Source organism: Stylophora pistillata, chromosome 13 (genome assembly GCF_964205215.1).
Source record: "Stylophora pistillata chromosome 13, jaStyPist1.2, whole genome shotgun sequence".
Classification (NCBI taxonomy): domain Eukaryota; kingdom Metazoa; phylum Cnidaria; class Anthozoa; order Scleractinia; family Pocilloporidae; genus Stylophora; species Stylophora pistillata.
This window is the reverse complement of record NC_142531.1, coordinates 11,082,576-11,110,571: the sequence shown is the minus strand read 5'-3', so window position 1 is coordinate 11,110,571 and position 27,996 is coordinate 11,082,576. Positions and strand designations below refer to the sequence as shown.

Sequence of the window (27,996 nt, the reverse complement as noted above, 5' to 3'; positions counted from 1 at the left end):
CACAGGATTTTTAAAAGTCAAATGAAGAGTTTATTTGGAAATGCCTGTGCACAAAGATTTTGCACTGCGAGAAAAATTTTAAATACGCCTCGCAAGTACTGTTATAGGTTGACTGACATGAAAAAAAAAAAAAAAACAACAACAACACCATAAGTCACAACGTTTCGATATTCTTTAAGAACTTGTTTCAAATACTTTGTGCCCTCACTCCTTAATTTTTACTCAGTTTTGTGACTGGGCGACGAGGAACTTTGCTGGATTCCATAAGTGACGAGCTAAGAGTTTAATAGAGAAACCTCGCAGAAATATATCATATTATGTGCAAAGAGAAATTATCATTTCATTGGTCAATTCTCGACCTTGTCACTAAGAACTTTAGACTTTCCCTCACAAAAAACCTTTTACATGCATTTAAGATATCAGCAAACGAAATTCATTCCGGTCTTATTATTTTCCACATATTTATCATATAGCCATTAGCGAGCGATGTTTTAATGGCTAAATTCATTAAGAGTTATCAAAATCTATCCCATACCAAGCTGAGACTTTAGAGTAGAGACCTATAGAGAGCAGAAAAAAGTTGATTAGGTCCTATTTCCTAACATGGAAAAAGGAAATGATGGCAAGTAAGGTCATATTTCCTAATATGGAAAAGGGAAGATAATAAGGATAATGCTGACGCTGATAGTTACAACGACAATGATGATGAGGGAGTGATGGATGGAGAGAATAATGGATGGAGGGAATGACGGGTGAAGGGAATGATGGACAGAGGGAATAATGGACGGAGGGAATGATGGATGGAGGGAATGATGCATGGAGGGAATGGTGGGCGAAGGGAATGATGGACGGAGGAAATGATGGATGGAGGAAATGATGGATGGAGGGAATGATGGATGGAGGGAATGATGGATGGAGGAAATGATGGATGGAGGGAATGAGGGAGGGAAGAAATGATGGATGGAGGGAATGGTAGATGGAGGGAATGATGGATGGAGGGAATGATGGATGAAGGGAATGATATATGGAGGGAATGATGGATGGAGGAAATGATGCATGGAGGGAATGATGGATGGAGGAAATAAGGGAGGGAAAAAATGATGGATGGAGGGAATGATGGATGGAGGAAATGATGGATGGAGGGAATGATGGACGGAGGGAATGAGGGAGGGAAGAAATGATGGATGGAGGGAATGATGGATGGAGGGAATGATGCATGGAGGGAGTGATGGATGGAGGGAATGAGGGAGGGAAGAAATGATGGATGGAGGGAATGATGGAGGGAATGGGGGAGGGAAGAAATGATGGATGGAGGGAATGAGGGAGAGAAGAAATGATGGATGGAGGGAATGATGAATGGAGGGAATAATGGATGGAGGGAATGATGGATGGAGGGAATGATGGATGGAGGAAATGATGGATGGAGGGAATGATGGACGGAGGAAATGAGGGAGGGAAGAAATGATGGATGGAGGGAGGGAATGATGGCTGGAGGAAATGATGGAAGGAGGGAATGATGGATGGAGGAAATGATGGCTGGAGGGAATGAGGGAGGAAGAGAATGATGGATGGAGGGAATGATGGATGGAGGGAATGATGGATGGAGGAAATGATGGATGGAGGGAATGAGGGAGAGAAGAAATGATGGATGGAGGGAATGATGAATGGAGGGAATAATGGATGGAGGGAATGATGGATGGAGGGAATGATGGATGGAGGAAATGATGGATGGAGGGAATGATGGACGGAGGAAATGAGGGAGGGAAGAAATGATGGATGGAGGGAGGGAATGATGGCTGGAGGAAATGATGGAAGGAGGGAATGATGGATGGAGGAAATGATGGCTGGAGGGAATGAGGGAGGAAGAGAATGATGGATGGAGGGAATGATGGATGGAGGGAATGATGGATGGAGGAAATGATGGATGGAGGGAATGATTGATGGAGGAAATGATGGATGGAGGAAATGATGGACGGAGGGAATGATGGATAGAGGAAATGATGGATGGAGGGAATGATGGATGGAGGGAACGATGGATGGAGGGAATGACGGATGGAGGGAATGATGGATGGAGGGAATGATGGATGGAGGAAATGAGGGAGGGAAGAAATAATGGATGGAGGGAATAATGGTGGAGGGAATGATGGATGGAGGAAATGATGGATGCAGGGAATGAGGGAGGAAAGAAATGATGGATGGAGAGAATGATGGATGGAGGGAATGATGGATGGAGGAAATGATGGATGGAGGCAATGATGGATGGAGGGAATGACAGAGGGAAAAAATGATGGATGGATGGAACGAGGGAGTGAGAGAGGGATGGATGGATGGATAAAAAGTAAAGAGAATCCATAAAAGGAATATAAATACAGTGCGACAACTGATGCTTTGGTCACTTGCTTGACCAAACTGAATCAAACAGGAAACATGTAGGAATCCAAATTCCTCCTCATTTTTTCCGATACATTTGCTTCCTTGGTCTTAGCCACTGATTGGCGAAATTCAATTCACTGGTTGAAATCATTTTTGTCCAATTAACCTCGAGAACAGTAACAAAATAGTTCTCTTTGGAGATCATATTTCTTAACACACTAACGAGACTTTCTTTCACGTATATGACACACCAATCACGCGTCACACTTAATCACACTTCACATTTACCTCGTTTTCCATCAGCTTTCTTTTGGTTAAACACAGTTGAGCTTCACTCCTATTCCCAGCTTTCAAAGCTAGTTGCGCCTTGGCATGCTCTTGAGGGATTTTCGATTGAAGTTGACGAATGTAGTCTGTCGGATTAAACAATGATTGCATCAAAAACTGTGGTGCTGCATCGGTAGGGTGTTACGAGATAGAGAGTTTCCAAGACTGACTTTTCGATCGTTAGCCCTTTATCACAGCGAATGACGAAGGGCTAAAACTCAAAACGTTCGCTTTAAAAAAATCTTTACGGTGACCATTTCAATAAAACCAAATTATCTTGTAGTACCCTCCATCGACCCAGCACTACAGTTTCTTTCGAAACTTACCCTCTTTATTACAAAGTAATTTGATTTTATCAACGGAGTTGATGAAGTAAATTGGCCAAGTTAAAGAGTTTATAAAGCCGAAAACCGAAGTTCCGAACGTTCAACCTTCGTGAGAGTAAGGGGCTAGCTAGAAAGTGACGAAGCTATTTGTTTTATTCTTTGCCCACTTAAATGCAACACGCATCACTCCTTTCTTACAGCGCCTAATGAAGTAGTTCATTCTAAGATGTGGGAATTTTACCCAGCCCTCTGCATCTATCTGGTTTTCGGCGCAAACCAAAGATAATGTAATCTACTTTAACTATTGTGGTTAACCATTTTAACTCCCAAAAGTGATCGACATGTAACTTCTCCCTATAATATCCTTACGTTTATCAGCAAACAGGTAATGAGAAAACTCAAACTTATCAGGTAGTTGTTATCTTGATCTAACACTAGATTCTTGTAACTAATTTAAAAGAAAATGTGTGGCAACCATCGGATGTTGGAGTCCAAGAGACTATCACTGTTGCCAACGCATTCTGCGCAAAGCATTTACCTCAGCTATTCCCTATTTTACGAAATAATCTAAAGAAGGAAGGAGATAAACTTGTACCCACGTGTCAATATGTTTTTGTCACCACTCGATAGAGTCCTTTCCCCTTCAGCTATCTTCTGTTGACATTGTTTGCAGCGCTGTATGAGGGCTGGGGGAGGCGTTTCTCCTTTAGCTTTATGACCAGCAATCTATGACGAAAAACGAATACGATCAGCATCATCAGAATCAGTAGAGAGATATGCGTTGATACAGTCACAGGATGGTGTAGGGAAGGTAAACCAACTCTGGCAAACAGCTGTTTGTGCCTAGTGTAAGTTTGTTTTACTGTTTACAATGATTGGCTGAAAAAGTGTGCTTCATCAGAGTGAAGATGCACCGATTAGTGGCGTCACGCCATTGACCTATTTGTACAAAAAAAAAAAGTCAAGGAGCCTCGACTGTGCTCTGTTCTGTTGTAAAGCACGTAGAAGGTGGCTATAGCACGAACAAAGTGAAGGGGAAACTCTACTTGTTGGCTGCTTTAGCCGCTTACCAAGTGTTTTACTACAGAACAGTGCACAGTCGAGGTTCCTTTATTTGTTTTTTTGGTACAAATGGGTCGATGGCGCGACGCCACTACCCCGTGCATCTTTAATCTAATGAAGCACGCTGTTTCAGCCAATCGGAACGCGTGCCATAGTAGTAAATCTAATGCAACGTTGGCGAATTCGAGAAACTGCAACAAGCAGCAACTTTACAGACCCACTCGTTGAGTCGCAGTTGTTGTATGACTGTAATACTGTTTCCATTCCAGTTAAATCGTGGAGAGAAGGGTTGGAGAGAATGGTTACTTTGGTAATCAGTATTTTGCACAAGCCTGCACTGTGGATAGGTTCAGCCCTGTCTCACTCAAAACGGTGTTATCTTCCCAACCATGTTTGTCTGAAAACATGCCAGAGCCCGCCTCGGAAATTGGTTCTGCACAGTGTACGAGCACTCCCCGTTTGCATGACCTTCTCTATCAAACACTTATTAAATGATTAACAATCTACGTTCACCTGTTTTTCGGCGATCTGTTTTTCTAGTTTCAAGACCTCCAAGCTGGCAAATTCCGTCGCAGTACTAGGAAGGAACAGCGTAAAAAAGATTACAAAGTAAAACGATGCTAAAAAAGCAGTTTACACGAGAGAAACTGTTGAATGAAGGTTGCCAAAACCGCAAAAATTACTGAAAGGAACTCATCCTCTGTGATCAACTGAGGAGAACATATTAACCATGAGCAGTCTATTCATCTCATTTCATTTAAAACCAGAGCAACCTCTGTTAATCGTTAAGCCCCCAACTTGGCGATTCGGAGGACAAAACTTTAATCGTTTGGGGTGGGGTAGGGGAAAGCGTTTTGTTCACTGTACCGCCCAACTGTCCTGTCCACTGCCCTTCTCCCACCCTTCTCGCTGTATAATTTACGAAAGGAATTTACAAGAGGCCTGAAAAATGATTTTCACCCTCTATCAGAGGTCATTTAATTATATCTTTTCTCAGAGCCTGAAACTGCATCGTCTTATCTAAAGATAAATAGATAGAAACTTTTTTAACTTGTCAAAGAACCTTCTAGTTTGGGAGATATCCCATACTAATGTAGGGACAAATAAAATGGATAAAATTTATTTACAAAGAATATAACCTACTTAAAAATAAAATTAAGTCATATCATATATGAAAAAATACGAAATGAATTAAGAAGTACATAGAGCACAGCCCCTGCAGCTATCATCTAATAGGGAGCTGAGGTCATGCTTATGTATGCGGTTTTTGAAACTAGCTGATGTTGTGGCTGATCTGTCATAAGTTGTCAGTTTAAAAAATGTGAAATGTCAGCGTCTATGATAATCCCTCTGTATTATACCATCTGTTTCATAAACAAGTTATGCCGGAAAAGTTGGTCTATCTCTGTTTAATTATCTCATGTAATTTGCTATGTAATTAAGAACACTTTCGACGTAGAAAGCCTAACAATAGACCAAACCGGAAGCGGCTAAAACGTTTTTTTGTTGTAATTCATACACATTTCACTGTCTTAATCCACTCTTTTCTCAACCGTTATTTCACACTCGTGTTAAAATTATCAGTCAACCCATACTCCCACATATTTTTGTAAGAGTCCTAGGTTTCCTCCACAACAACACCAACGACGACGCAAAAGCATTTCTATATAGCGTTTCTATACATACAAACACGATGTGTAAGCTCGTTAGAGCATTTTATACAGTACTGAGTTTAATTTATTTATCTACGAACCAAACTCCTAGAGAACTTTTTAAGTGAAAGAACTAGCCTGCTAGCACACAAACATATGGGAACCGTCGAGGAACATTTAATTGATTTTTATCATCATCAAAATCAGGCCTAAAGACAACGAAAAAATCTGTTACTCGCAGCTTAGATGAAGGTAGAAAGTTAGAGTGTTTTTTAACTACGATACGCTTCCCCTAACCGAGACTTCGACAAATATGATCCACGATTTTTTGCTAAATTCAAGCACAGTACCAACTGCACTCGTTAGATTCTAATAAAAGCTTAACTTTTACTTTAAAACTCGTGATGAAACAACGCTGGTAAACAAAATGTCACGTACTCCTAGAGACAACGTGATGACGTACGGAAGCCTCAATTTAGTGTAGATACGCAGTAATGACGTATGAAAGCCTCGATATGGGGCATAGAGGAAAACGATGCGCTTGGAATTAACTTAGTCGAGCTGCCAATGCAGGATTTCTTGGCTGACTATCAAGTATGGTTTTTCTTCCGTTCAATCCTCCCTCTTGGAGGAGGCCACGAGCTTGTCAACTGACAGAACAAACTGCTGATTTGGCGCTACGAACGAAATAGAATGAGAAAAAAATAAATGATTTGAAAGAAAATGGGAAACCCTCAAATACGCTCGAACAACTTAACAGTTTCAGCACTGATAATGCGAAGAAAATTTACATTGTGCAACAACCATATTTTAAAAGTGACAATCTCTTTTATCTGCCAACTCAGACCATTTCGTTTAACAATTTTTTTTAAGTCGTAGAAAACGCATCTAGTTCAGCTTGCGTTAGAGTAATAAAGATGGCATTTGCGCCTGGCTATCAAGAAGATTGACCAATCACAAAGTTTCTTTTTATAATAAAGTGTAAAACTACTGTTTTACCATGTCATTAGCTCAAGAAAGTTCTTAAATGACTCAAAAATGCGATACTTTGCTTTTTCTAGCTACTTTTTTTTCCAACAAGCTCTTTATTGCTTCACAACGCTTTTCTCGAGAAAAGAATGAAAACCGGTCATTGAAAATAAAAGCCAAAAAGAGGAGTGCTGGTACATAATTTTAGGTTTTCACTGACAGTAATTTCAGAGTACAGCCGATTAACGACTCAAAGTTCTTCCTGTAAACTTGAAAAAGTCAACATTATCATGAGTTTTCAAGGTTGGAAATATTACAAACTTTAGACTGAGAAAGAGCAATTATTTCGAGTTGCAGTGTTGTATGGTCATCAGAGTTCACCCAAATTGTAAACAAGATATTTCTTTTTAACTAGACGTATTCTTATGGTTTCCAAAAAATATTGCGCAGAATAAGCAATTACTAACTAAGATAGTTTTCTACTCGTTTGTGGACTAGCACGCTACTCCTTCTGTTGTCGTTAGGTCTGCAGGTGAATACTTTGCATATCATCGTCATTATGTGTATTATTTTTTAAGATATCGTGGACCGTTGTTCATAGGGTTGGAGTATGTGGGTTGATAGAGCGTGTCAAACAAGGACATAATAAAAATAATACTACTAATAATAATAATAGTGAATAATAATAATCCGGTCTCATTTCAATACACAGATAATCTTTACTTCCACTCTAGAAGTTACTTCAATCATAAAGGGGGTAAGTTTCCAGAGAAACTGTGTTGCTATGTAGGTGGAATGAAATGGGATATTTTGGTATTAACAACTCGGTTGATAAAGTAAATTGTGCACCGTAAAAAGTTTCAAAGTTGACTTTCCGAGCGTTTTCCTTCCGTCTGATGGAATGACGAAGGGCTGACGTTCGAAACGCCGGCTTTGAAACTTGTTACGGAGGCCAATTTACTTCATCAACTTACTTCAATCATAACCCAATCGTGAACTGCTCGTTCACTTGTTTTAGATCAGTTTTTACCAACAGAAGATTCAATCAATATTGAAATCAAATAGCGATCAGTAAAAAAACAATGTACTCACTCTGGTCTTCTTGTCACTTTTCCAGGTTTTGCTGACAAATTAGCGGGCTCCTAAGAGAGAGGAAACCAATCCATTGTCACTCTAACTATCCATCTAACCTTGTCGCACATACCTATGACCGACCAAGTCACAGTTGTTGAGAAAAAATAGTCTTTATGTCTCTTCTATAAACACTTGGCGAGGACCAACAACGTGAAGGCAAGTCAATAAAGAGATTTAGCACCGCGTTTACGTGAAACGTGAACGGCAAGAATGACCGCGCGACCTTGTTTTTCCCCGCCAGGTTGCGCTTTGCCGTTTCTACGTGAAAGTAAACTCTTTCGCGTTTGCCGTGTACGAAAGATTTTCTTCACTTTTTTCTGCCAGAGAGTAGAAGTTGACTGCTGGAAAAAGGGCACCAAAACTAATCCTTGTAAGTCATACAAGAGCGCCTTCAAATCCACCATGACGTGAGTTCACGCGAAGCTAAGGCAGCAAGCTTCACGCTATTTTACGTGAAACGTGGAAGGGCAAACTCACGTTTGCCGTTTTACGTAAACGCGATGCTAAATCTCTCTAATGTTTCCAGTTAAACCTTTAACTTCCAGACGTGATCAACATGTAACTTCTTCCTATAATATACATTATCCAGCAAACAGGTAGTGAGAATACTCAAACTGATCAGGAAGTCATTATCTTGATCTAAAACCAAATTCTCGTTACTAATTTACAAGGGAATGTGTAGCAGATAGAATGGAGAATTTACATCAGATCTTGAGAGTTAAGGGTCAAACAATTGGTCAAACACTTGACAATCTATTATTCTATCTTGCCACGCTTTCTCTTGACAAACATTCTCAGTAATGTAGACTGGAGAGGTTAAGAGAATATCATTTAAATGTTTTCCTCGTTCAAAAATATAGCACATCAACATTTTAAAAAAAAAAGCGAAAAACAAAAGTCCTATATGTTTAACCAGTGAATAAAAATTTTTCAGGAGTTAACTTATCAATCAAATGGACAGTTTTTGTATGTATGTTTCACGATAAGGACTTGTCGAATAGAAATTTGCTGACGAAGAAGACTTGAAAAGGACACTTGTTCGAAACATTTTATGGTTCCTTTGACAAGCGTCACTGGCAATTAGTTACCATTTGTTGTAAAAAAAAAGACGAAAAACAATCACTCACCTTAGGTACAGCGCCTGCCTGTAGACCAAACAAAACACGTTAACGTCTGACTTAGTTTTAATTTGCGCAAGACTGAAAGAAAGATCGCTGAGCCCTGAAGTTCATGAAAAATCTGCAACATCTATCTCGCGTGAAATTTTAGTCTTGAATTTCTGAGACAAGCTGCTTAACCTATTGACGTCCAGTGCGCCCGTATGCGCCCATGTGGACCCACACCCTTTCTACGCCTTGTGACGTCATCACTTTTACTCCTGGAGCACGACTTTGAGCACGTACTTGAACAGGTTGAAAATATCTTACAAACGATACCAGAATGAGCGCAATTGAGTGAAGGAGAAATAGCCAAAAAACCATGTAACTTTGACCTGAAAACCTGCACGAAAATCTTGTTCCATTACCCACATACCCTTCTGAGCATGTGGTTTGAAAATAATGAGTAGTTTCCTAAAAAATCTCTACACCAAAATGAAGCCTACTAAATTTCCAGCAAGTGAGGAGAAACTTCAGGCAAGGAAAGGGGAAAAAAAGGGCAGGAGAAAGAGAGAAAAGTAAAAGTCGTAAGTGGGGCATTACTTTTCAACCCAAAAACGAAATTTTCGAAATTTTGCTTTCTGCGCGTGCCCGAGATTTTCAGGCCGCCATTTTGCATTTGGATCGAAAGGCCGTCGAGTGTACAAGATGTCAATGGGTTTGTGGTAAGTTTGAGCTTTTAAAACCACAACAGTGACCCGAAATCTGCTCGACTAGCTTCAAAACACAGTTTTTCACAAAAGCTGCGGCTATTAATGGGTTAATACATATCTGGCTGAAAAGCCTGCCTATAAAAACTCAGTTTTTGTAGCTTGAAACGATCAGCCAGAGACCGGTTGGTATCAAATTGGTTTGAAAATAGGCGCCCGTTTCCGAGGGCAGTCACAATGCGCATGCGCGGCAAAAGAGCCCAATTTGGACACTCAACCAAAACGAACCAAAGCAGCGAAGTTTACGGATTTTTAAAAGTTTCGTCAACAATTTGCATAACCATAATTTGCAAACCGTGCTGATTTACACCACTCTTGGACATGTTTTGCCTTTTTCTCGTTACTTTTTTTCCAACATAACGGTAATTGTTCAGAGGGTTACGCCATTGTAGTAGAACTCTCCACGAAATAAATATCATGAGCAGGCCCTCGTTATTGTCGCAGCAAAAAGCGCGTTTTTCTGCCCGCGGGAAGATGACACGAGTCCGGGAGAGGTTTGCCGGGGATCTGGCACTAACAATCAGTGCCAGCCCCTTGCACACCTCTCGCCGACTCGCGTTGCTCAAGCCCTCATACATTCCCGCGGACCAAAAATCGTTCGCGCCGTATTTTAAAGAGGGCCTGCTCGTACGCTAACAAATCATCAAACACACTTACCCTCCTGGATGTCAAGTGAACATCAATAACAAGCCATTTCCATTTTTCAACTTTCACATCTTTATCCACCAGTGGCTCTCTGATTCTCATGTGAATTTCAAGTTTCCCTCCGACCGCTTTTCGTCCACGGTCCGTATCCATTAACTTAAGTGAAAACAAAAGAAAGAAAAATAAGAGATTTGTGCGAAAATCTACGTTGCAATCCAGCGTGGATTAACCCTCTGACCCCAAAGAGTGACCAGCATCTAATTTCTCCTTACAAAGTCACCCCTAAAATTAAGGTCATGAGAATAAAGGAAATAATCACCAACGAAACAAGCTCTTGATTGTTAAACAAATTCTCCTTGTCAGCACCTTAGGAAATGTATAGAGAACAGTATGGAGAATACGTTTATGGATTTTAGGGCGTAAAGGGTTATGTTTCCATCATAATGGCATCAGTTAAGAAATAGACGATATTAACACTTACATCAAAACAGTCGTGAATTTCACACTTGTTATCGAATGGGGTAAGCTTCACTTGAACTTGTCCTAGAGCCTTGTCACCTTTGAGGAAGCCCCTGGAAGATAATATATCAGCATTCATAGTCAATGTAAAATCTAAAAAAGAACCTTGTCCTAAATCACCCCCTTATTTCTCCTGCCAGAAACACCCCATTCACATCCGCAGTCCGTCAGAAAAGGCTGGCAAAGAATATTTTAAAACAAATTTTAACCTGACACTTAATTCTCACTGGCAGGAGGGATGTAGCTGTTGTAGTTCAATTTTCTCCTTGGTTCAAAATTTATTTTCCTTTGTTCTCGGTCATGTTAATGTATGATAATGAGATTGAAATAAAGGAAAATAAAATTTGAACCAAGGATTTAAATTGAACTACAAAATAGCTACCCCTTCAATTATCCATAGCACGTTCAGCAAAAACGAGACGACTGCTAACGAGAAATGAGGTATCTATGAAAACAGTATCCGATCAATTCGCCACAACAACTAACTCGCCACTACAAAACTCGACATCACTCAAAGTGATGTCACTTAAACGTTATGTGTACCTTATTGTGTAAAACTTGCATCAATTGAAAGCTAGGATGTAGAAGTAAATTACGAAAAGGGAAAGGGACACAGAAGTTATTTGAGTTATGCGAGTTTGTTGTGGTGGCGAACTCATCGTAAACCATAAAAACAAGTAATGCCACAGAGTCATACCTTTCATATTTGACTTCAAATTTGACAGGCTGTCTCTTGAAAATTCTTCCTAATGATCGATTTTTTCTATCTATCTGTACTTTGAAAACCTCATTATAATCTGTAAAGAAATTTAAAACAAGGAAGAAGAAAGCGGTTAGAGCAGGCACCGAAACAAAAAAAAAATAGACAGCCTGAAAAAACAAACAAACAAAAAAAAAATGAACTAAGAAAATTTACCTGGGTTGATAGAGTGCTTAATAGTTTGTGTCCTGCCAGTCTGAGGTTCATCTGCCTACAGATTAACAACAGTTAGATATTCTAAACATCTTTCATAAGTCAAGTTAAGTAATTTCGAACATACGGATTAACAAATGGCCCTTTAAGCAGAGAGAGTAAAAAACACTGGGTTAATATATCAATAACTAAGGAAAAATAGTGTTTTGATGTTCAGAATTGTCTTCCACAGCCATTCTTTGGTGTCCAGGTATTGAATGACAAGATCGAACAACGCTACTCAGAAGAACAATTGACAGTAACAACTCAGTAATTATGAACTTACACTTGGAAAAGGAAATTCATATGATACATAGGTGTACATGTCCTTTGGTTGATAACCTGTTTTAAAGAGAAAACACCAGAAGATCAACATCCCAGAGTAAGCCTACACAAAATTCTTGGCAGACGTTTCATATTTACACATTTCAAAGCTACAATAAAACTCTTCTGATAAAAGGTGATCGAGTGTTTCCCTAAAAGAAACAAATCCCATAATTGGATACTGTTCACTTACATTTTCCACATCCTGCATTTTATATCGGCTAACATGTACTCTAATTTGCCCCAGTGGGGAATTCTTACAACTTAGGAAACCTTGACTGAAATTGGACTAGGACAGTTAGGAGGGCAATCACAATTTTTGAATAGTCACTCGAATCTTAGTAATTGAATTTCTTCATGAAAAGTGTTGTATAAGAATCTGTCATTGACGTCTTCTCTGTCCGGAGAAACAGATACTTAAACCAGTCAAAAATTCTGGTTGCCTTCTATACTGTTCCTGATTCATTTGAATCAATTAAGGCTTTTTAAATTAGGAGAAGGCCCCTATGGGGCCAATCATGCAAAATGCATGATATGCAAACTAAACTGGTGAACAGTGAGTTTTCAAAAATTATTTCATGATGTCAGTTAAACACTTCCGTGGCCTGCTGTGTTCAGGTTGACCTGCAGTCAAGTGGCTGGCCCAAAACAGCCTTAAAAGTCAATATTTAGCTCCTTAAGTTTATAGAATTCTCTTCCGAGTAACCCTATGAAATTTGAAACCCTATGACATTAACCCCCCTGGGTTAATAGACGCACAATGAGAGTAAAGTGTTTTTTCTCCAAAAACACATCATAATTGACCACTTTCATAAATGGCTGCCGGATTGATATTCTTTTGTTTAAATTTAAATTAGCCTTTCTGGCTTCATTCTCCAGTTCAAAATTCAAAAGAATGCATTATCTCAAGCAAGGTTGGTGAGGCTAATTTGAATTTAAACAAAAGAATATCAATCCAGCAGCCATTTATGAAAGTGGTGTATGACCCTGGCAAAGACTTAGCTTGGACCCAGACCTCTCCCAGAGGCTTTGAAGCTTTCATTGGTAATTAATTTGATAGCTAACCATCTATACTGCACATTACATTAATATTTAATGTAATTAAGGTTTATGTAATAGTATTCAGTTCATTACAGAAAATCAAATTACTTACCTGAGGGGAGAGGTATATTGAGCCCTCTAACAATTGTTAACTCCACCTCTGAATCACTCAGATCTGGAAATGAACTGCACAACACAAATTATATGCAAAATGAGCAAAAGTAGGTTTTTTGAAGACTTAAAAAAAAGGACGAGCTTGTGGGCTGAGTGCAATTTTGCAGTCTTGAAACATTTTTCACTGCTTACATATTCCAAATCATTTTAATAATTACTTGTAAGTAGTCTTCATTTTGTTTCAACTATCTGCATTGTTTGGGATTATTTACCTGTTTCCATCTATTATTTTTTTTATGAACACAGTCAAACAGCATTAAGTGGTCAGCCACAAATGGCTAGGTGACCGCTTAATACAGGTTCTAAATAATAGGGGTGACATACAAAAAGATGAAAAATGCCATTTCAAGCAATGAAAATCTACAAAAAAAACTTGCTCAGAAGCACTACTAACATTGATTTCGGGAGAGAAATATGGATTACATTTTACTTGAAGAGTATTCTTAGTTTTATCGGGTAGTTCTGCTTTAAAATACCACTAAATATAGGTGGAGGACAATACAAACAGACTGCTGGGACCCACTCAAAGGTGACAGCCATGGCTTAGTAGAGGTGACTGCTTAAATTACCGTGATTGATGTGAAAGAAATTTGGGACTTTGACAACTGACCACTTAATAAAGGGAGACTGCCAAATAATGGTGCCACTTAATGCAGATTTCACTGTATGCTGAATTTTTCTAATGGTTTTTATATTATAAGAAAACGAATTAGTGCTGCAAAAACTTGTAAATACATTTTAGCAAGTACAATTACACTTTCTGAGGAAGATTTCAGGGGCAGATCCAGGAATTTTTTGATAGGGGGGTCCAAACTTTGGTTCAGAAAGGACTGTTGGACTCTTTGAGGCAAATTACTTCTCCCCCACACCCCCTCCCACCAGTCGTGGTTGCACCTTATAATTCCTTGGCTGCTTACTGTTTACTTGGATTCATTAATTTAAAAAATCAGCCAGTTAAAAAGTGATATACGATCCTTTGGATGTAAGAATTTCAGTCTCAAACTTGTAAGCGTCAGGTCTGATAGGGGGAGTCCGGACCCTCTGGACCCTCCCCTGGATCCGCCACTGGATTTCAAGAATGAGAGGTGAGAGAGGTGATGCAATATGATACGCACATGAAAGATGAATGTTTCGTCTTTGCTGACAAAGTTGGAAAAATGTTGCTATTTCATTAACTGCAGCTTAATGAAACTTTAATATTAAAGTTCCTCCATTAATTCTCTTTCTCTGTTGTTTTACTACGGTCACTGTGATTCAGATAATACAGAATGCTTATAGCATTCAGGACTTACTCCACAATTGTAAATGATCTGTCTTCATAATGGAATTTCGGTGGAGGATCCTGGTACTTCCGTGCACTTTGAACTGAATCAAGGTCCTGTCGTAAATTCTTTGCCATCTTATCAAAGCTTCAGAAAGAGAGTGAGAGGGAAAATGAGAGAACAGAGAGAAACAATTAAGATCACAGCTAAAATATCTCACATTCAAAAGGCTTTTTTTAATACTTATCAAAACATAACTATGTTCCTTTAGACGTCTGAACTGTGGATTCTCACTTAAAAAATTCCATTCCTTTTTTTTATTGACAGAAGTCTCCTTGTGATGGCCTTGTCAATATTCAAACCTTACTTTTTAGTGTTGGTTATATCGCCCAGCTTCTGGTAATGTTGATTATTTCTGGCACACATCTGTAAAACAAAATATACTCTTAAACATTACATAAGTTTGGAGCTTCTCCTACAGAGTAAAATATGAAGATGCAGACATATTGTCCAAAAGGAACAATTTACTGGTTTTTTAAGCCCTCTTTAAGAACATACACCAAAAGTCTTAATCTAGCTAAAATCTCATTCTCAGTCTGCTCTAACTCTCACTCTGAAAACCACTAGTAAAAGCTAACAACATGAGAAATGCAACTCCCAGTCACAAGAAATATGGCAGTGGAAACTTGCACAAGAATCAAAACTCCAGTTTGTAAAACAGAACTTAACAAACTCTCTCTGCAATTGGAGTTTCTGATAACCTTTTAATAAATATTTCAGAAGGAGCCAGAGCTTATTAGCACTTTCAAGTGATAAGTACATTACATTTACCACGGTGACCTTATGAAGTATTTCACCTCAATTTGTTTAATAAGAGCATCCTCTAATCTTGAAAACAGCTCAGATATTTTCTCTGGTGTCTGAGGATTTGGCTCACAATCTTCATATTGGACCATTTCAAAGCTTAGCTCTTTTGTGGGTGCAGGTTTTGAAGCTGCAAATGGAGAGGGGGGGACCTTCATAGGAAACACCAAAACAAAAAAAGAGGAGATTAGGTTTCTTTTTCCTTATACATTCATTACATTATGCAGATTCTTCATACTGTTCTCTACACATTTCCTAAGGTACTGACTAAGAGAGTTTGTTAAACAATCAAGAGCCTCTTCAGTTGGTGATCATCTCCTTTATTCCTGTGCCCTTACTGTGTGATTCAGAGGTGATGATGTAAGGAGAAATTAGATGCTAGTCATTCTTAGGGGTCAAGGGCTTAACATGCTTATAAACTACTCTATCGGAAAATTCATCACTTGACGAGGGAATTTCCCATTAAATTGTGCGCAAAAACTGATATTGCATGAATCGCGAAGCGATGAGTGCGATATCGGTTTTCAAGTGGAATTTAATGTGGAATTCACGAGTGAAGTAATGGATTTTCCTTGAATTGCATAACTGAATAAAAATTAGTAAAAAAAGGAAACAGCATTACTTAAAATTATTATTTTTACGTAGATGCGAAACAATTTTACTTGGCCTCGTTTTCAACTTGCAATTCCATGCTAAATACCTTGCTTTGTTAACCAATCAGAATGCAAGATTTTATTCAATAATGCCATTCTATATTAAATATTTTGCACAAGTAAGTCAAGAAGTAACCATAAATTTAAAACTTAAAGGTAAATTTCAATCTCAACCATGACGTAACCCAGAATAAACTAATGAGGTACCTAGCCCATTTGGCAGGTTTTGGTGAGTGGCTGAATCTGCAATAGGTGTGTTGAGGTAGAAATGTATTCAATGTATTCAATGTATTCATCACAGACACTAACAATTTGGTATTTATTGGGTATTTCTTTGCACTTACAATACAATAATATTCAACTTAAAACTGGTACTTACATGTCTATCATAGACAACACACTCCACATAAATCCCCCCCCCAAACATGTACATTAAACTTACTGATCCTAAGTCAACTTTAAGTCCATTCTGAGCACTCAGAATCATTCTATCCAAACCCTAAGAAACAGAGGCGATGCCATTTGTCAGCATCGGTTTTTTAAACAGTGATTTTCACCAAGTAGTACATCCAATGACAATACTGCTGTGAATCTGAGAATTTTAAGTTACAAACACACAACAGCCCCTAGGAATTGTGATAATCACAAATCTTGTTGTTTTGTTGGTGTACATAATGTAAAATTTTAATAACCTCTTGTCACTATACTGACCTGAAGGTAGCCAATAAATCATTGTGTTAGTGGCTATCTGAGAATCTTCCACCATACCCTCTTAAGAGGGTACTCTTAAGAGGGTAGCAGTTAAGTCACTACATTTGTTAGTAGCTTTATTATGGCCAGTAATAATAATATTACATCACATCTGACAAACTTGGTGGCTTCAAATTCTTACTTGTCTTCCCCCTCCCCACCTACCAAAATCAAAGTGCCAGTGAGTTGAAAATTTTTCTTTTTTATATACATAATTATAACTGTTTGAAGTACATGTATCTTCCATTCTAGGTGATTCAAGAAAAAAAAAAACATTATAATGGTTATAACTAAGTTTTTCCTGACCTTGCTCATTCGCAGGTAGTTTTTGGCACCTTCAAGATCTCCCTGTTTTTTAGACTGCAATGCAGCTGTCTTAAACTCCTTCTGTCTTTCAAGCAAATAATTGAGTTGCTGTTCATTGCGGCTGGGAGATTTACGAACAGATGAGGTGGGTTGGAGAGCAGGTTGAGGAGAAAGACTTGTGGCAGCAGGGCTGGCAGCACCAACAGCAACAGAAGGAGAAGCAGTTGTTTGGGGTGTTGCCCCTTGTCTTGGCTCAGAAAACTGAGAATGTGTTAAAGGAAGGATTTGCAAATCAGAGGTCTTTAGGTCTCAAAGGGATTTAATGGGAATAATAATGGTTGGAACTTAGAAGTGGACATTCCACAAGGTGCCTCTTCTTGTTCAACGTTTCCAGGTCAAATTGGAAATTAAAATTATAACGTTTTATGAGGAGGGAGGAAAACCAGAGGACCTGGTGAAAAAAAACCACACAGCAAGGACAAGAATCAACAACAAACTCAACCCCCATGCAATGCCAGCTATGGGAAGTGAACCCAGGGCACAGCGGTAGGAGACAAGCACTGTCACCACTGCACTATTCCTGCTCCCCTTAAACATAAACAATGGCCCAAATTACAGAGCTTAAGACTACAGTTTCAGATTGAGAAAATGAAAGAAAACAAAACAAATTAAAACAAAAAGAGAAACAAACAGTTTAACAGGTGTATTTGGCATGTCACGCCTTTGTTTTGACATTATTCTAGTTGGCCCCAGTGGGACATTTTGACAATTTAAATGCTTTGACTCAAACAGGTCAAGGGGGAGAATAGAACACTACCAGAATTTGTGAGATTCACTTGACTCTTCGTTGCTGAATTCATCATAAAAGTGTTGTATTAAAATAGTTCGTCATCTAGCCTGCAGTGCAGGCCTCTTATTAGGGTGATTTAACATTAGAAATGCATGATTGTTTATTTAATTGGCCATGTTTAATTTGATGTCAGAGTTGATGGTAGGGGGGCGGGGGGCAGGAAGGGGGTGAGAAGATTCACTCCCCCACCCCAACCCCTCTCCTTATCTTTGACTGTCACTCACCCCCTTAATACAAATTTCTTTCTCTCCCAGCCTTCTGCTGCCATTAAAATCAAAGATGGCAACCATAATTTGCTAAGAAAATGCTGAGCACTTGCTGGCCTAAATTATGCCTGCTCTACAGGCTATCTGTCATCTAAACAGATATCCAATCCAAAAAAATTGAACAATAACTTATACTGGTACTTTACCTCAGGAACAGAAAAGTTTTCACTTGGTTCATCCTCTGGAGCTGCTACTCCTGGTATGGGTGCATATCCAGGGGGGGTTGGTAGTTCCTCATAGACCACAGGCTTCCCAGCCTTGTGGCTTTTGATAGCATCTTGATATTGCTGTTTTTTTTTGTTTTTTTTTTGTGGTAAGTATAAAAAATATTTCATTTAAACTTGTTGTCATGCATCATAAAGCACAAGTACTTGAGCCCAGGCATTTGAAGAAAGGTAGCCACTTGAAACATTAATTGAGAATAAGGACTAGCAAACATGTTTTCAAAGCTGTTCAATCGCACTGAATTACAGAAACAATCCCCAATAACTAAAATTGCTAGAAGTTGACAAGCAGTTTTGCATCGGTTCCTTCTGCATATACCTGTCCTAATGATCCAAGGTTTTCAATTATAGGACTTCAGAACGGAACAAGGAATTAATTAAATTATTCAATATTTTAAAAAAATAAAGTGATACAGAATGATGGTTACTCAGTAACTGAGCAGAATTGACCTTGATAGAGTCATTTTTAAAAAATCAACTTATAGTGAAAAATAAAATGATAAGTACTATCATAATGGTAATTATGAACAGGGATTTCAATAGCAGCCAGGTGGCTGTACCTGCTTGCAATGTGCTGGCTACATTTCGTAGCCTTTACAAAAATGTCATTGTACTATATACTCCTGACAAACATGAAATTCTCTTCAAATTCACTCAAACTGGTTGACTTTGAGGAAAAACAATGTAACATTGAGATGAACAAAACCAAATTTCAATAAAATGCAATAGTTCTTTTTTTCAGTTGTGGGCTTGGTGGCCAAGCCTTTGAACAGGAGTGAGGCTTAGGGTGACCTTGTTATGATAGAGGTGTTGCTGCTTTTCAAATGCAAATTACATTGTTATCATGCTAACTAGATACAGGTCTCTATCACAACAGGGTCACCCTTAGCCTCACTCCTTTTGAAAGGCTAGGCCACCAAGCCCACAACTGTAAAAGGGACCATTACAAGAATCTAAGAAATTAAAATTTTTTGCTGGGGGAGTCCTCAACTCCCTCAGAACAAGAGGCTCTCCAGGCTTTCAAAACTACCTGCCTGCTATTTTAAGCACCTGTTTTCACCATTTTTTAAAAACCACTGAGGAACTTCTAAGAAGAAATGACCTTAACAATGCGCCCCATTCTTCGCGCCTTGCTTGAGTTCCCTTCCTGTTTGGCTTGGTTTTCAGCTTGCTGGTATTTTTCCAATCTTTGTTGCAAAGCCTCTGCAACATTTTTAGGGGGAGGGGGAGGCTCCAAGCTTTTGGCTGAACTACTTTCCCCTCCTGCATCTCCTTTAGCTGCACTGTTTGGTGCAGTTTCAGCAGGGGGTGCAACTGACTCTTGGGAGGCTGGTGGAGTCATAGCTATTAAATGCAAACAGGCAAGTGAATATCAGTTTCAGTAACAGAAAATGATAATCAATCACTTCCATTTGAAGACCTCTTGCAAAATGTGAAAGTGGAGTAGAGGAAGTAATGAACCCTTAAAACCCTAAGAATGACCAGCATCTGCTTTCTCTATCTAGAGTGATGTTCAACAAAATTGTTATGGAATCAAAAAATGCACCGAAACAAAATTCATTTAATCAAGGCATCCTGACGTTCAAAATTTTCTGGGGAGGGGAATACCCCATTCCTCTGTGTAGAAGGGGGTGCTCCTCTCCAGCACCCCACCCCACCCCACAAGGCCACTGTTATTGCAATGAAATAGTGCTCTGGCTACTTTACAATTTCCTCCTGCTACTTTTTTTCAATTTGAGAACTCTGTGTACAATATCACCCCTGAATAAAAAATTAAGGGAATGATCACCAGTTAAAGCAAGTCTTGATTACAAAATGAATTCTTCTTGCCAGTTCCAAAGGAAATGTATAGAGAAGAGTATGGAGAATATAGACACTGATGTTTGGTTATAAAGGGCTAACCTAAGAGTTCAACCAACAAAATGAACAAGTAAAAATTTCGTTTATTCATAATTATTTATAGTTCAATTCTGTGTGTGTGTGTGTGTGTGTGTGTGCGTGTGTGTGTGTGTCCCGACCCTAATATTGTAATTCATTCTATGTAATTTGGCTTCCTAGCCTTGTTAACCTTCTAGTTATTTTAGGAAGCCAACACCCTCTTAGTTTTAATTTTTTATTTGATATTAATTTATTCTTCTCAAGAATAAGGGTGAATAAAGTTGTTGTTGTTGTTGTTGTTGGCAAATATTAAAATGTGATAAAATATGTAAGAAAGTGCTAAAAATATTTATAAGGTAAAAAAAAAACCTAGTGGAATTCCTCATAGATATTTTTAGCACTCTATGTAGTTTATCACATTTTAACGTTCGCCACATTTTTACCCACTTTAACTTTTCTACACTTTTATGCTAATTTTAGAAGACTTTTACTCACTTGAAAATGACCACAGAGAGTTTGTTGCTAGTTTTTGTCTCAAAATTGATCTCAAAGAAATTACTTATTAAGAAAATAAACAGAGATAGAAGAAAACAAATTTCCGAAACAAGGATGCCAACAATCAATGAAATTGAAAACTATTCAATCCCATCACTTGTGTAAGAATTCTTGTCAAAGAAGACCACTTTATAACACCAAGCATAAAACTTAAGCGGGATAACAATCAATAACAGTGTTTTGCTACAGTGAACAACTGAAATAAGTTTATTCCTTGCCTTATTGTGACAATTGCCACGACCAAAAGTATGTGCCCTACTACAATAGTAGCGTACATACCTGATGATGCTTGTGGAACAGATGGAACTGGAGGTAACTGTGAAATATCCACTGCTTCACCTTTTTCTAACTTTTCAATAGCTACATCTATTTGCTGGTGAATGTAAAACAAGTACATGTTGGAATATTACAATAAATATTCCTACATCCAAAGTATTATTGGCCATTAGTATCTTGAAAGCTGCATAATGGAAATATGAGAATGCAGGTTTGCTACGTACCTTTGACACTGCCAAAAACTGTTTGGCTTGTTGAATTTCTTCAGCTTTTTTGCATGTCAAGGCAGCTACTCTGTACTGATTTCGTCTTGTCACAAAAAGCTCTTTATTTTGAGCAACTTCACTTCCAGGCTAAAACAGTAACATTACAACAGAAAACTTATTAGAACATAGCTAGCAGAGTCGTGCAATCAAATTCATTATACATAAGCGTGCTCAAAATCCCGATAGTGCACGCTGATAGTGTCAGCAAATCCGACCTCGCCAGAAAATTTTTTTTTTCGTGCGAGCGGCCATTGCTGGTGCGGGGAAAAATAACACATTTTGCAACTATAATGGATACAAACAGAAACTCGGCCTGCTATTCCGAAAACGAAGACAATGTTTCGACCTTTTCCCATGGGCTAGAGTTCTTAAATGAGGCAGAAAAAGAGAAAAACAAAGGAAAAGGAGACTCAGCATCAGCGCCGTCACAATTCGCTTCAACTGACATTGTTGTCCGTTTTTCACGTCGCATTTGATGCACAATTCCACCTGCTATGTTCTAAAACAATTGGTTCATGCTTTCAGCTGTGCACTATCGAGTTACGGAGCACGTGGGAAGTTTGGAGAGCACTCAAGAAGCTACAGTTGCCCTCGGCCAGGGCCTCGGGCAACTCTTACGCTTCTTTCGTGCTCTCCAAACTTCCCGCATGCTCCATAACTCGATAGTGCACGCTAAAGCATGAACCAATTGTTAATTAGTAAAAACTTAATCTACTCAATAATGTCAAATCCAGGATTTTTTCTGATTGAAAGAGATGACTATTCCAAAAAGGAGAGTATCAAATCTAATGCTTATTGTGCATACAGCAATGCACATTTCAAAATTTGATGCTAACAGCAAAAGTTGAATTTAATTTTCAATCAAAAATTTACTTGTGAGTAGATTCTTTGGCAGTGCAATTGATCTGTATGCAGGCACACAATGGATACTTAAGAAAGTAGTGTAACTGACTGATGAATGAGAAGTACAAACAGTTTAATTCTAAAATTTGATGATTAGAAAATGACCTGTTTCCGAAATATGCAGCCACATCAACATTTTAGAGAGGGTTAGGATCTTAATTCCCCAAAATGATACTCTTTCACTGGGCTCTACACACCTTAATCCATTCCAAAAGAGCTGATAGATTTCAGACTTTTTTTGCCCAAACAACTCACCACTACATAAATATATATTAAATATATGTAAGCCTACCTTGGATTCCTTAGCCTTTTGACTGCCTGCATTTAAAGGTAGATAGATAGAGAGATAGGTAGATAGATGACCTTTAGTTATACACAATAATATTTCAAGTTACAAGCTTGTGGGATCGTGTGAAGAGAATGGAAAATTACACATTCTGTAAATTATAACTTACAGTTACTTAAATCATAAAAAAGTAGTCAGACTGATATATTTATACTTCCACCTACCATCTTGGACAGGTCTAGAAACATCATTTCCAGATGTTTCTTCAAGCCTTGTAGATTTATAAGATTTCTGATCCACTTGTGCTGCAGGAACAGAATCCTGGATTGGCTGTGAAGCTGGAGCTGGAGCTGGAGCTGGAGCTGGAGCTGGAGGTTTAGCAGCTCCAATGGCCACTGGCGGAGGAACTGCATCCAGATCAACAGCCTTTCCTGCTTTGGCTTGCTTGATCATCTGTTCTATTTCCTTAAAAAAAAGATAAAAACAATCAATGAGGACCTTGTTGGTGTAAACTCTTCATTTTGAGAAATAAATGATGGTGTATGCTCATAATTAACCCAATAGACCCTTAGAGTGACCCTACAGTAACAGTACTAAATCATTCATTAAGATTGTGAGGATTAAGAAAATTATCTCAAGCCAAAGAAGCTTTCAGTATGAACAAAAATTTTCAAGTAAGTATCAAATGAAAAGAGTATCATGAAGAATATGAATTTTAATGCTGGGGTGTAAAGAGTGAACAAGTCAGTGGGTTAGTATACCCAACTAAATATCATTGTAAAGCTGTCCTGTAAAAAATCAAATTTTATCACACACAACTGGAAGCCATGTTGAGCTGAATCACCCAGCCTGACCCTTATTAGAAAGTACCTGTCAAAATATCCCAACATAGCAACCAACAGGAAAAACGCTCTCTAGATTACGTGCCTTTAATAAAACTGATCAAATTAACTACTGAACAACCAACTGCCATAATGAAAACCCTTATGAGCTTAAAGAATGTGGGGGGGGGGGGGGGAAAAACAGGTGACAGTAAATGGCAACAAGAGAAATGGTAAATTACAACGAGCCATATGATTAGACCTCCCCTGCACACAAGCACCAAGATTCTCAGAGAGAAAAATGTGCACAAAAAATATGAGGAAAACGTTTTCTGCTTCTCAACTCAAATCAAAATAATTTATTGCCCCCATTACTTCTCAATCTTTTGTAACAAATAGCCAGATTCACTGCTATGGCACCAGAACAGCCAGTTATTATCAAACACATTAGTGTTGTACAAATTCTAAGTAACTTTCAATTCTCTACCAAGGTGACAGTCCTAAAATGTGGAAGTCTCTTCTTGTATTTAGTAACTTGTATATCAAGTCTTCTTTCCTTTAAGATCATTGTGAGAGTTTTTACTAATTAAAAATAATCACTGAATTGGCCAGGCTGCACATTCACAGCAGTTATTTTATAAATAATATATTGTTGCAAGTGAGGTGGCCTCTTCCATAAGCCCATTGGTTTCTTGGGGTCTCCTCGCCTTATAATCATAATACTGTAAATTCATTTTTTTTTGTCATTGTTAAATTAAGAAAGAATTAAATAAATGATTATGATGATGATGATAATTAGACCTTGAGCCCTCGGCCATATCTCCTGGCCTTGCTTCCTTCACCAGCCTTATTTGCATTTTCTATAGCCAACTTGTAGTTTTTCTCTCTTTCTGACAACAGGTCAATATCTGAAGAACTCCCTTTTGAACCCTAATGATAAAAAATATAATAAGTATGGATATAAGTGGGTGACTTTCCAGTTTTACGTTGAGATCAGGCAACTTTTGATGAAGTTTTTTTTTCCCTGGAAGTACATGTAGATCATTGTGTTTCACAGCTTAAGTGAAAAGTTCAATGCTCTTAATGATTGCTTCTCATACAAGAAATTAGAAAATAGAAATTAGAAATTAGACTAGAAAAGTGTGCACTTCTGCATAAATATCTAAACACAGGTGTCCCAAGCTCACATCTCGAGAAAAAAGCAAAAGATTCAGTTATATGAGGATCCTTGAGAATTTAACACATTGTCAGGAAAACCAAGGGAAATGAAATATGGCTGATTAACAACACTAAATATTTCAAAATAAGAACATTTTACATGAAAGATTATTAAAACTTACTCCTTGTTGGTCATTTGTGGTTTATGGTGATCTCTGATAGCAAAGCAAGCCCAAAATAGCAGAGATCACCAAAAACCAAATACTGTTTTTTGAAGCTCCAACTTGCCTAGGAAGATAAGTCCCTGGCAAATATAGATCTTACGTACCTCAACAAAAACATTTTCAGTGTGTAATCAAAGTTTTATTTTCAACTGAATCCTCTTATTATTTCTGTTATATTTATTGGTAAAAATTATACAAGATAGCAATAAATGATAATAATGATTTATCATATAATAACTAAATTATCATTATGCAATTTTCACCAACTGTCAGCATCCGTTGGTCTCCTAAATTATCTAACCTGATCACCACTGGTTAGTGCTGGTGCAGTGGGAAGCAAGACTGGGGTTGGATCACGATGCTCAGTGCCATCTTCTCCCGGAGCAATACATTGAAGTTCAGCCTTCAAAACAAAATGCAAAGATTACCATGTGTGAACTTACCTTATAAAAATGCACAATTGTACATACCTCTTAATTACTACCTAGTTAGACGTCCATCCTGTAACTTATGGACTAAATTTTTTCTGCTTGGATTTAAAGCCCAAGCGATGCAAGTGCAGGCCATTAATCTAAGTGGAATAAATGAGGTTCTATAACTTACCATACAGCCTGAGAAAATGAGATTAGTAAGAAATTTATTTTATTGCTGGGTTCAAATAGCTGGGAAAAGTTTCAATAGAAACAAACTTGAATTTGGTGGGCTGTAATTTGAAATACAGTGATGTTATGCTTACAGATGTCATAATTGTTTAAAAAAAAACTCATTTAATGAATGGAAATGACTCTTCCATTACATGTGAGTCCACAAATTTACTTGGTGTTTAACACACCCATTCATAAATTCTAAAGTGCTGGTGTTGGATGAAAGATCGGTCACACAGCATAGTTACTATACTTATAAGGGCCCTACCAATAACTGCGGGTCATTTTCGTCGACATCCTCATCGTCATCATCTCCAAAGTCATCCTCATCTAATCCAAATGCATATCTTCCTCCTGGTTCTGCAGAATGATTAAAATAAATAATACATACAAAGGATGATTCTTTGTGCCTAAGTGCCATCCATACTGTTCTCTATACATTTTCTCTGGTATTGACTAGGATAATTTGTTTAATAATAAGGATAATTTGTTTAATAGCTTCTTGAATGGGTGGTTCTTTCCTTTAATCTTGTAACTTTAATGTTTGATTAAGCAGTGATAATGTGTAAAGAAATTAGATACTAATCACTCCTAAGGGGGGGGGAGTGGGGCTAAAGGGTAAAGGTTGAATTAGAATAATTTAGAGAGGCAGTGGGTTTTTGTGGGGGAAAGAAAAATGGAGAACCTATGGCAGTGAACTTTGATCAAAAGAGAGAACTGACAAAAACCTCAGTCTGTATGAACAGTGAAATACCTGTTCTGGGAATCAAACCTGAACCAGAGTCAATTTGTTCACTTCTCATGAAATTTTGAAGTCAAAATTGGCAAAAGGTTGATAATTTTGAAGAAACCTAGTTAATTTTCCTATCTGTTACTTAATCATGTGTCAACTAAAGAACATCATCAATGACATAATACATGGCATTTACTTTTCTTCTTTCCTCTAGATGATGACTGCCCTTGTAGAGCTGCTAGTTCTGCTTCAAGGCTTTCGTCATCCTCCTCCTCATCATCGTTATCATCATTACCAATTCCTATCCCCCCAATACCTAGTGCAGCCATTTCATCTGGATTGATATCAAGACCAAGCTGAATCATGAACAGCAAAAAAGAGATACAAAATATAATATACTACAAATTTAAAGAATAACCAAATGAAATTCCCAATACACCCAATAGTAGCAAACAAAAGAGTGGGACTAAGGATGTTTATGTGGTAGAAAAAATCAGGTGCAGACCCCCTTAAGAAAAGATTATGGTCCCAATTTTTTTTGTTAGTGAAAACAAGGTATGTGCACCATATTACTTTGGGTGGGTACAGACCAATGTTTTTTAAGGTTTGGGTATCTGTGCACCCAAATCTTCAAAAAATTTTGTTCTTTACCACTTTCTTCATTTTTGATAGGTTTGAGCCTGTTTTCATGCTGTGTCAATGGACTTCAACGTAATAAACTAATTTTTTTTCCCAAAAACTTTTGATGACTTAATTTACCAAAAATATTTGTTACAAGTCAAGGTGGGTACAACTTTAACTAATAGAATGACATTGAGAACCACTTTGCAAGTGCCTCATAGCCACTGGGGACTACTATCAAGGGTGCAAAAAATCAGTGAACCTTCTCCAACTCTTTATTATTACCTATGATACAAGCCTGTCACATCTGTTTACCACAGAAACCAAACCTTCTTTTATCAAAACTGTAACTAAACAAAGTCATGCTGTCGTTGGCTTTTTAATGTTTGCAGGTTTTTTTCAGTCATTTGTATATCCATCTATGACACCCCTAATATAGTTACTGACACTTCTACGCGACACTAAGAACATCTCAACTGGCCACAACGTATATGTCACATGGACACCAACATTTAAATATATCACCTGGATTGACCTTTACCGCAGTGAAAAAAAGTTACCGATATTTTACAAGCCTACAATTTAAAAATATTATTTGCATGACTTCTTTAACACCTAGCTTTCTTTTAAACACTGATGGAACAGGCAAGTTGGAAATTTACCGTGTGGTACATTTGCATGTTTCAAAGCCTTTAACAGCGGATGGGAAAGGATAGCAAATTTACATCGGCTACACTTAATAACTAAGGTATATATCAATTATTGAGGCACTATCAAATCATGTCAAAGTCGCCGGACACAGCATCGTATTGGCAACAGTTCTCACTGGTATTTAGGTCTTGGAGATCTGAGTCTGACGCCCCTCGCAACCCAACTTTAATGACACAAATTTAATGAAAAAAAAAATTAAAATGCAATATACAATACCAAGTTAGACAGATCGTTCTTCTTGTGTCCTTCTTGGGGAAGGGGGGATTTTTTTCTTCTTCCAAACATTTCGCCAAAACTCTAAATTTAGTGAATTTTGTAATAAGTCCTTTTCGGTTTCCGCGTTCCTCGCCGAACGCTCAGCGGAGTTTGTTTTTATACAA

The 27,996-nt window shown here is 38.1% G+C and overlaps 1 protein-coding gene across 2 annotated transcripts; it reads right to left on the bottom strand.

Moving 5' to 3' along the window:
- Positions 1-7: 7 nt before the first annotated feature.
- LOC111322111 (coiled-coil and C2 domain-containing protein 1-like) lies at positions 8-27,992 on the bottom strand. Of its 2 annotated transcripts, XM_022925164.2 has the most exons (28): positions 27,833-27,991; positions 26,481-26,640; positions 25,820-25,911; positions 25,209-25,310; positions 24,327-24,455; positions 22,929-23,169; positions 22,711-22,736; positions 21,474-21,602; positions 21,253-21,346; positions 19,643-19,884; positions 18,463-18,603; positions 17,201-17,461; positions 16,587-16,643; positions 15,485-15,643; positions 14,995-15,053; positions 14,658-14,774; positions 13,304-13,377; positions 12,113-12,168; positions 11,791-11,845; positions 11,572-11,671; positions 10,837-10,927; positions 10,368-10,511; positions 8,971-8,988; positions 7,802-7,851; positions 4,602-4,665; positions 3,626-3,752; positions 2,662-2,786; positions 8-560 (listed from the first exon to the last, which is right to left on the bottom strand). In XM_022925164.2, exons 1-28 carry the CDS (start codon positions 27,899-27,901, stop codon positions 525-527), a joined length of 3,018 nt encoding a protein of 1,005 aa, XP_022780899.2. In that variant the 5' UTR covers positions 27,902-27,991; the 3' UTR covers positions 8-524. The 2 variants fall into 2 exon arrangements, 1 of the variants encoding a protein (XP_022780899.2); XR_015994560.1 differs by lacking the exons at positions 8-560; positions 2,662-2,786 and adding an exon at positions 6,179-6,417 and having other exon boundaries at positions 3,679-3,752; positions 27,833-27,992.
- Positions 27,993-27,996: the final 4 nt, after the last annotated feature.

What these genes read in the sequence shown, in the direction of transcription:
- LOC111322111 (XM_022925164.2), bottom strand. Translation starts at nt 27,901, where the DNA reads ATGTTTGGAAGAAGAAAAAAATCCCCCCTTCCCCAAGAAGGACACAAG. An exon ending in AGAACGATCTGTCTAACTTG is followed by an intron (nt 26,641 to 27,832) that starts GTATTGTATATT and finishes TTCATGATTCAG; the next exon opens with CTTGGTCTTGATATCAATCC. An exon ending in TTCTAGACCTGTCCAAGATG is followed by an intron (nt 22,737 to 22,928) that starts GTAGGTGGAAGT and finishes CTTTAAATGCAG; the next exon opens with GCAGTCAAAAGGCTAAGGAA.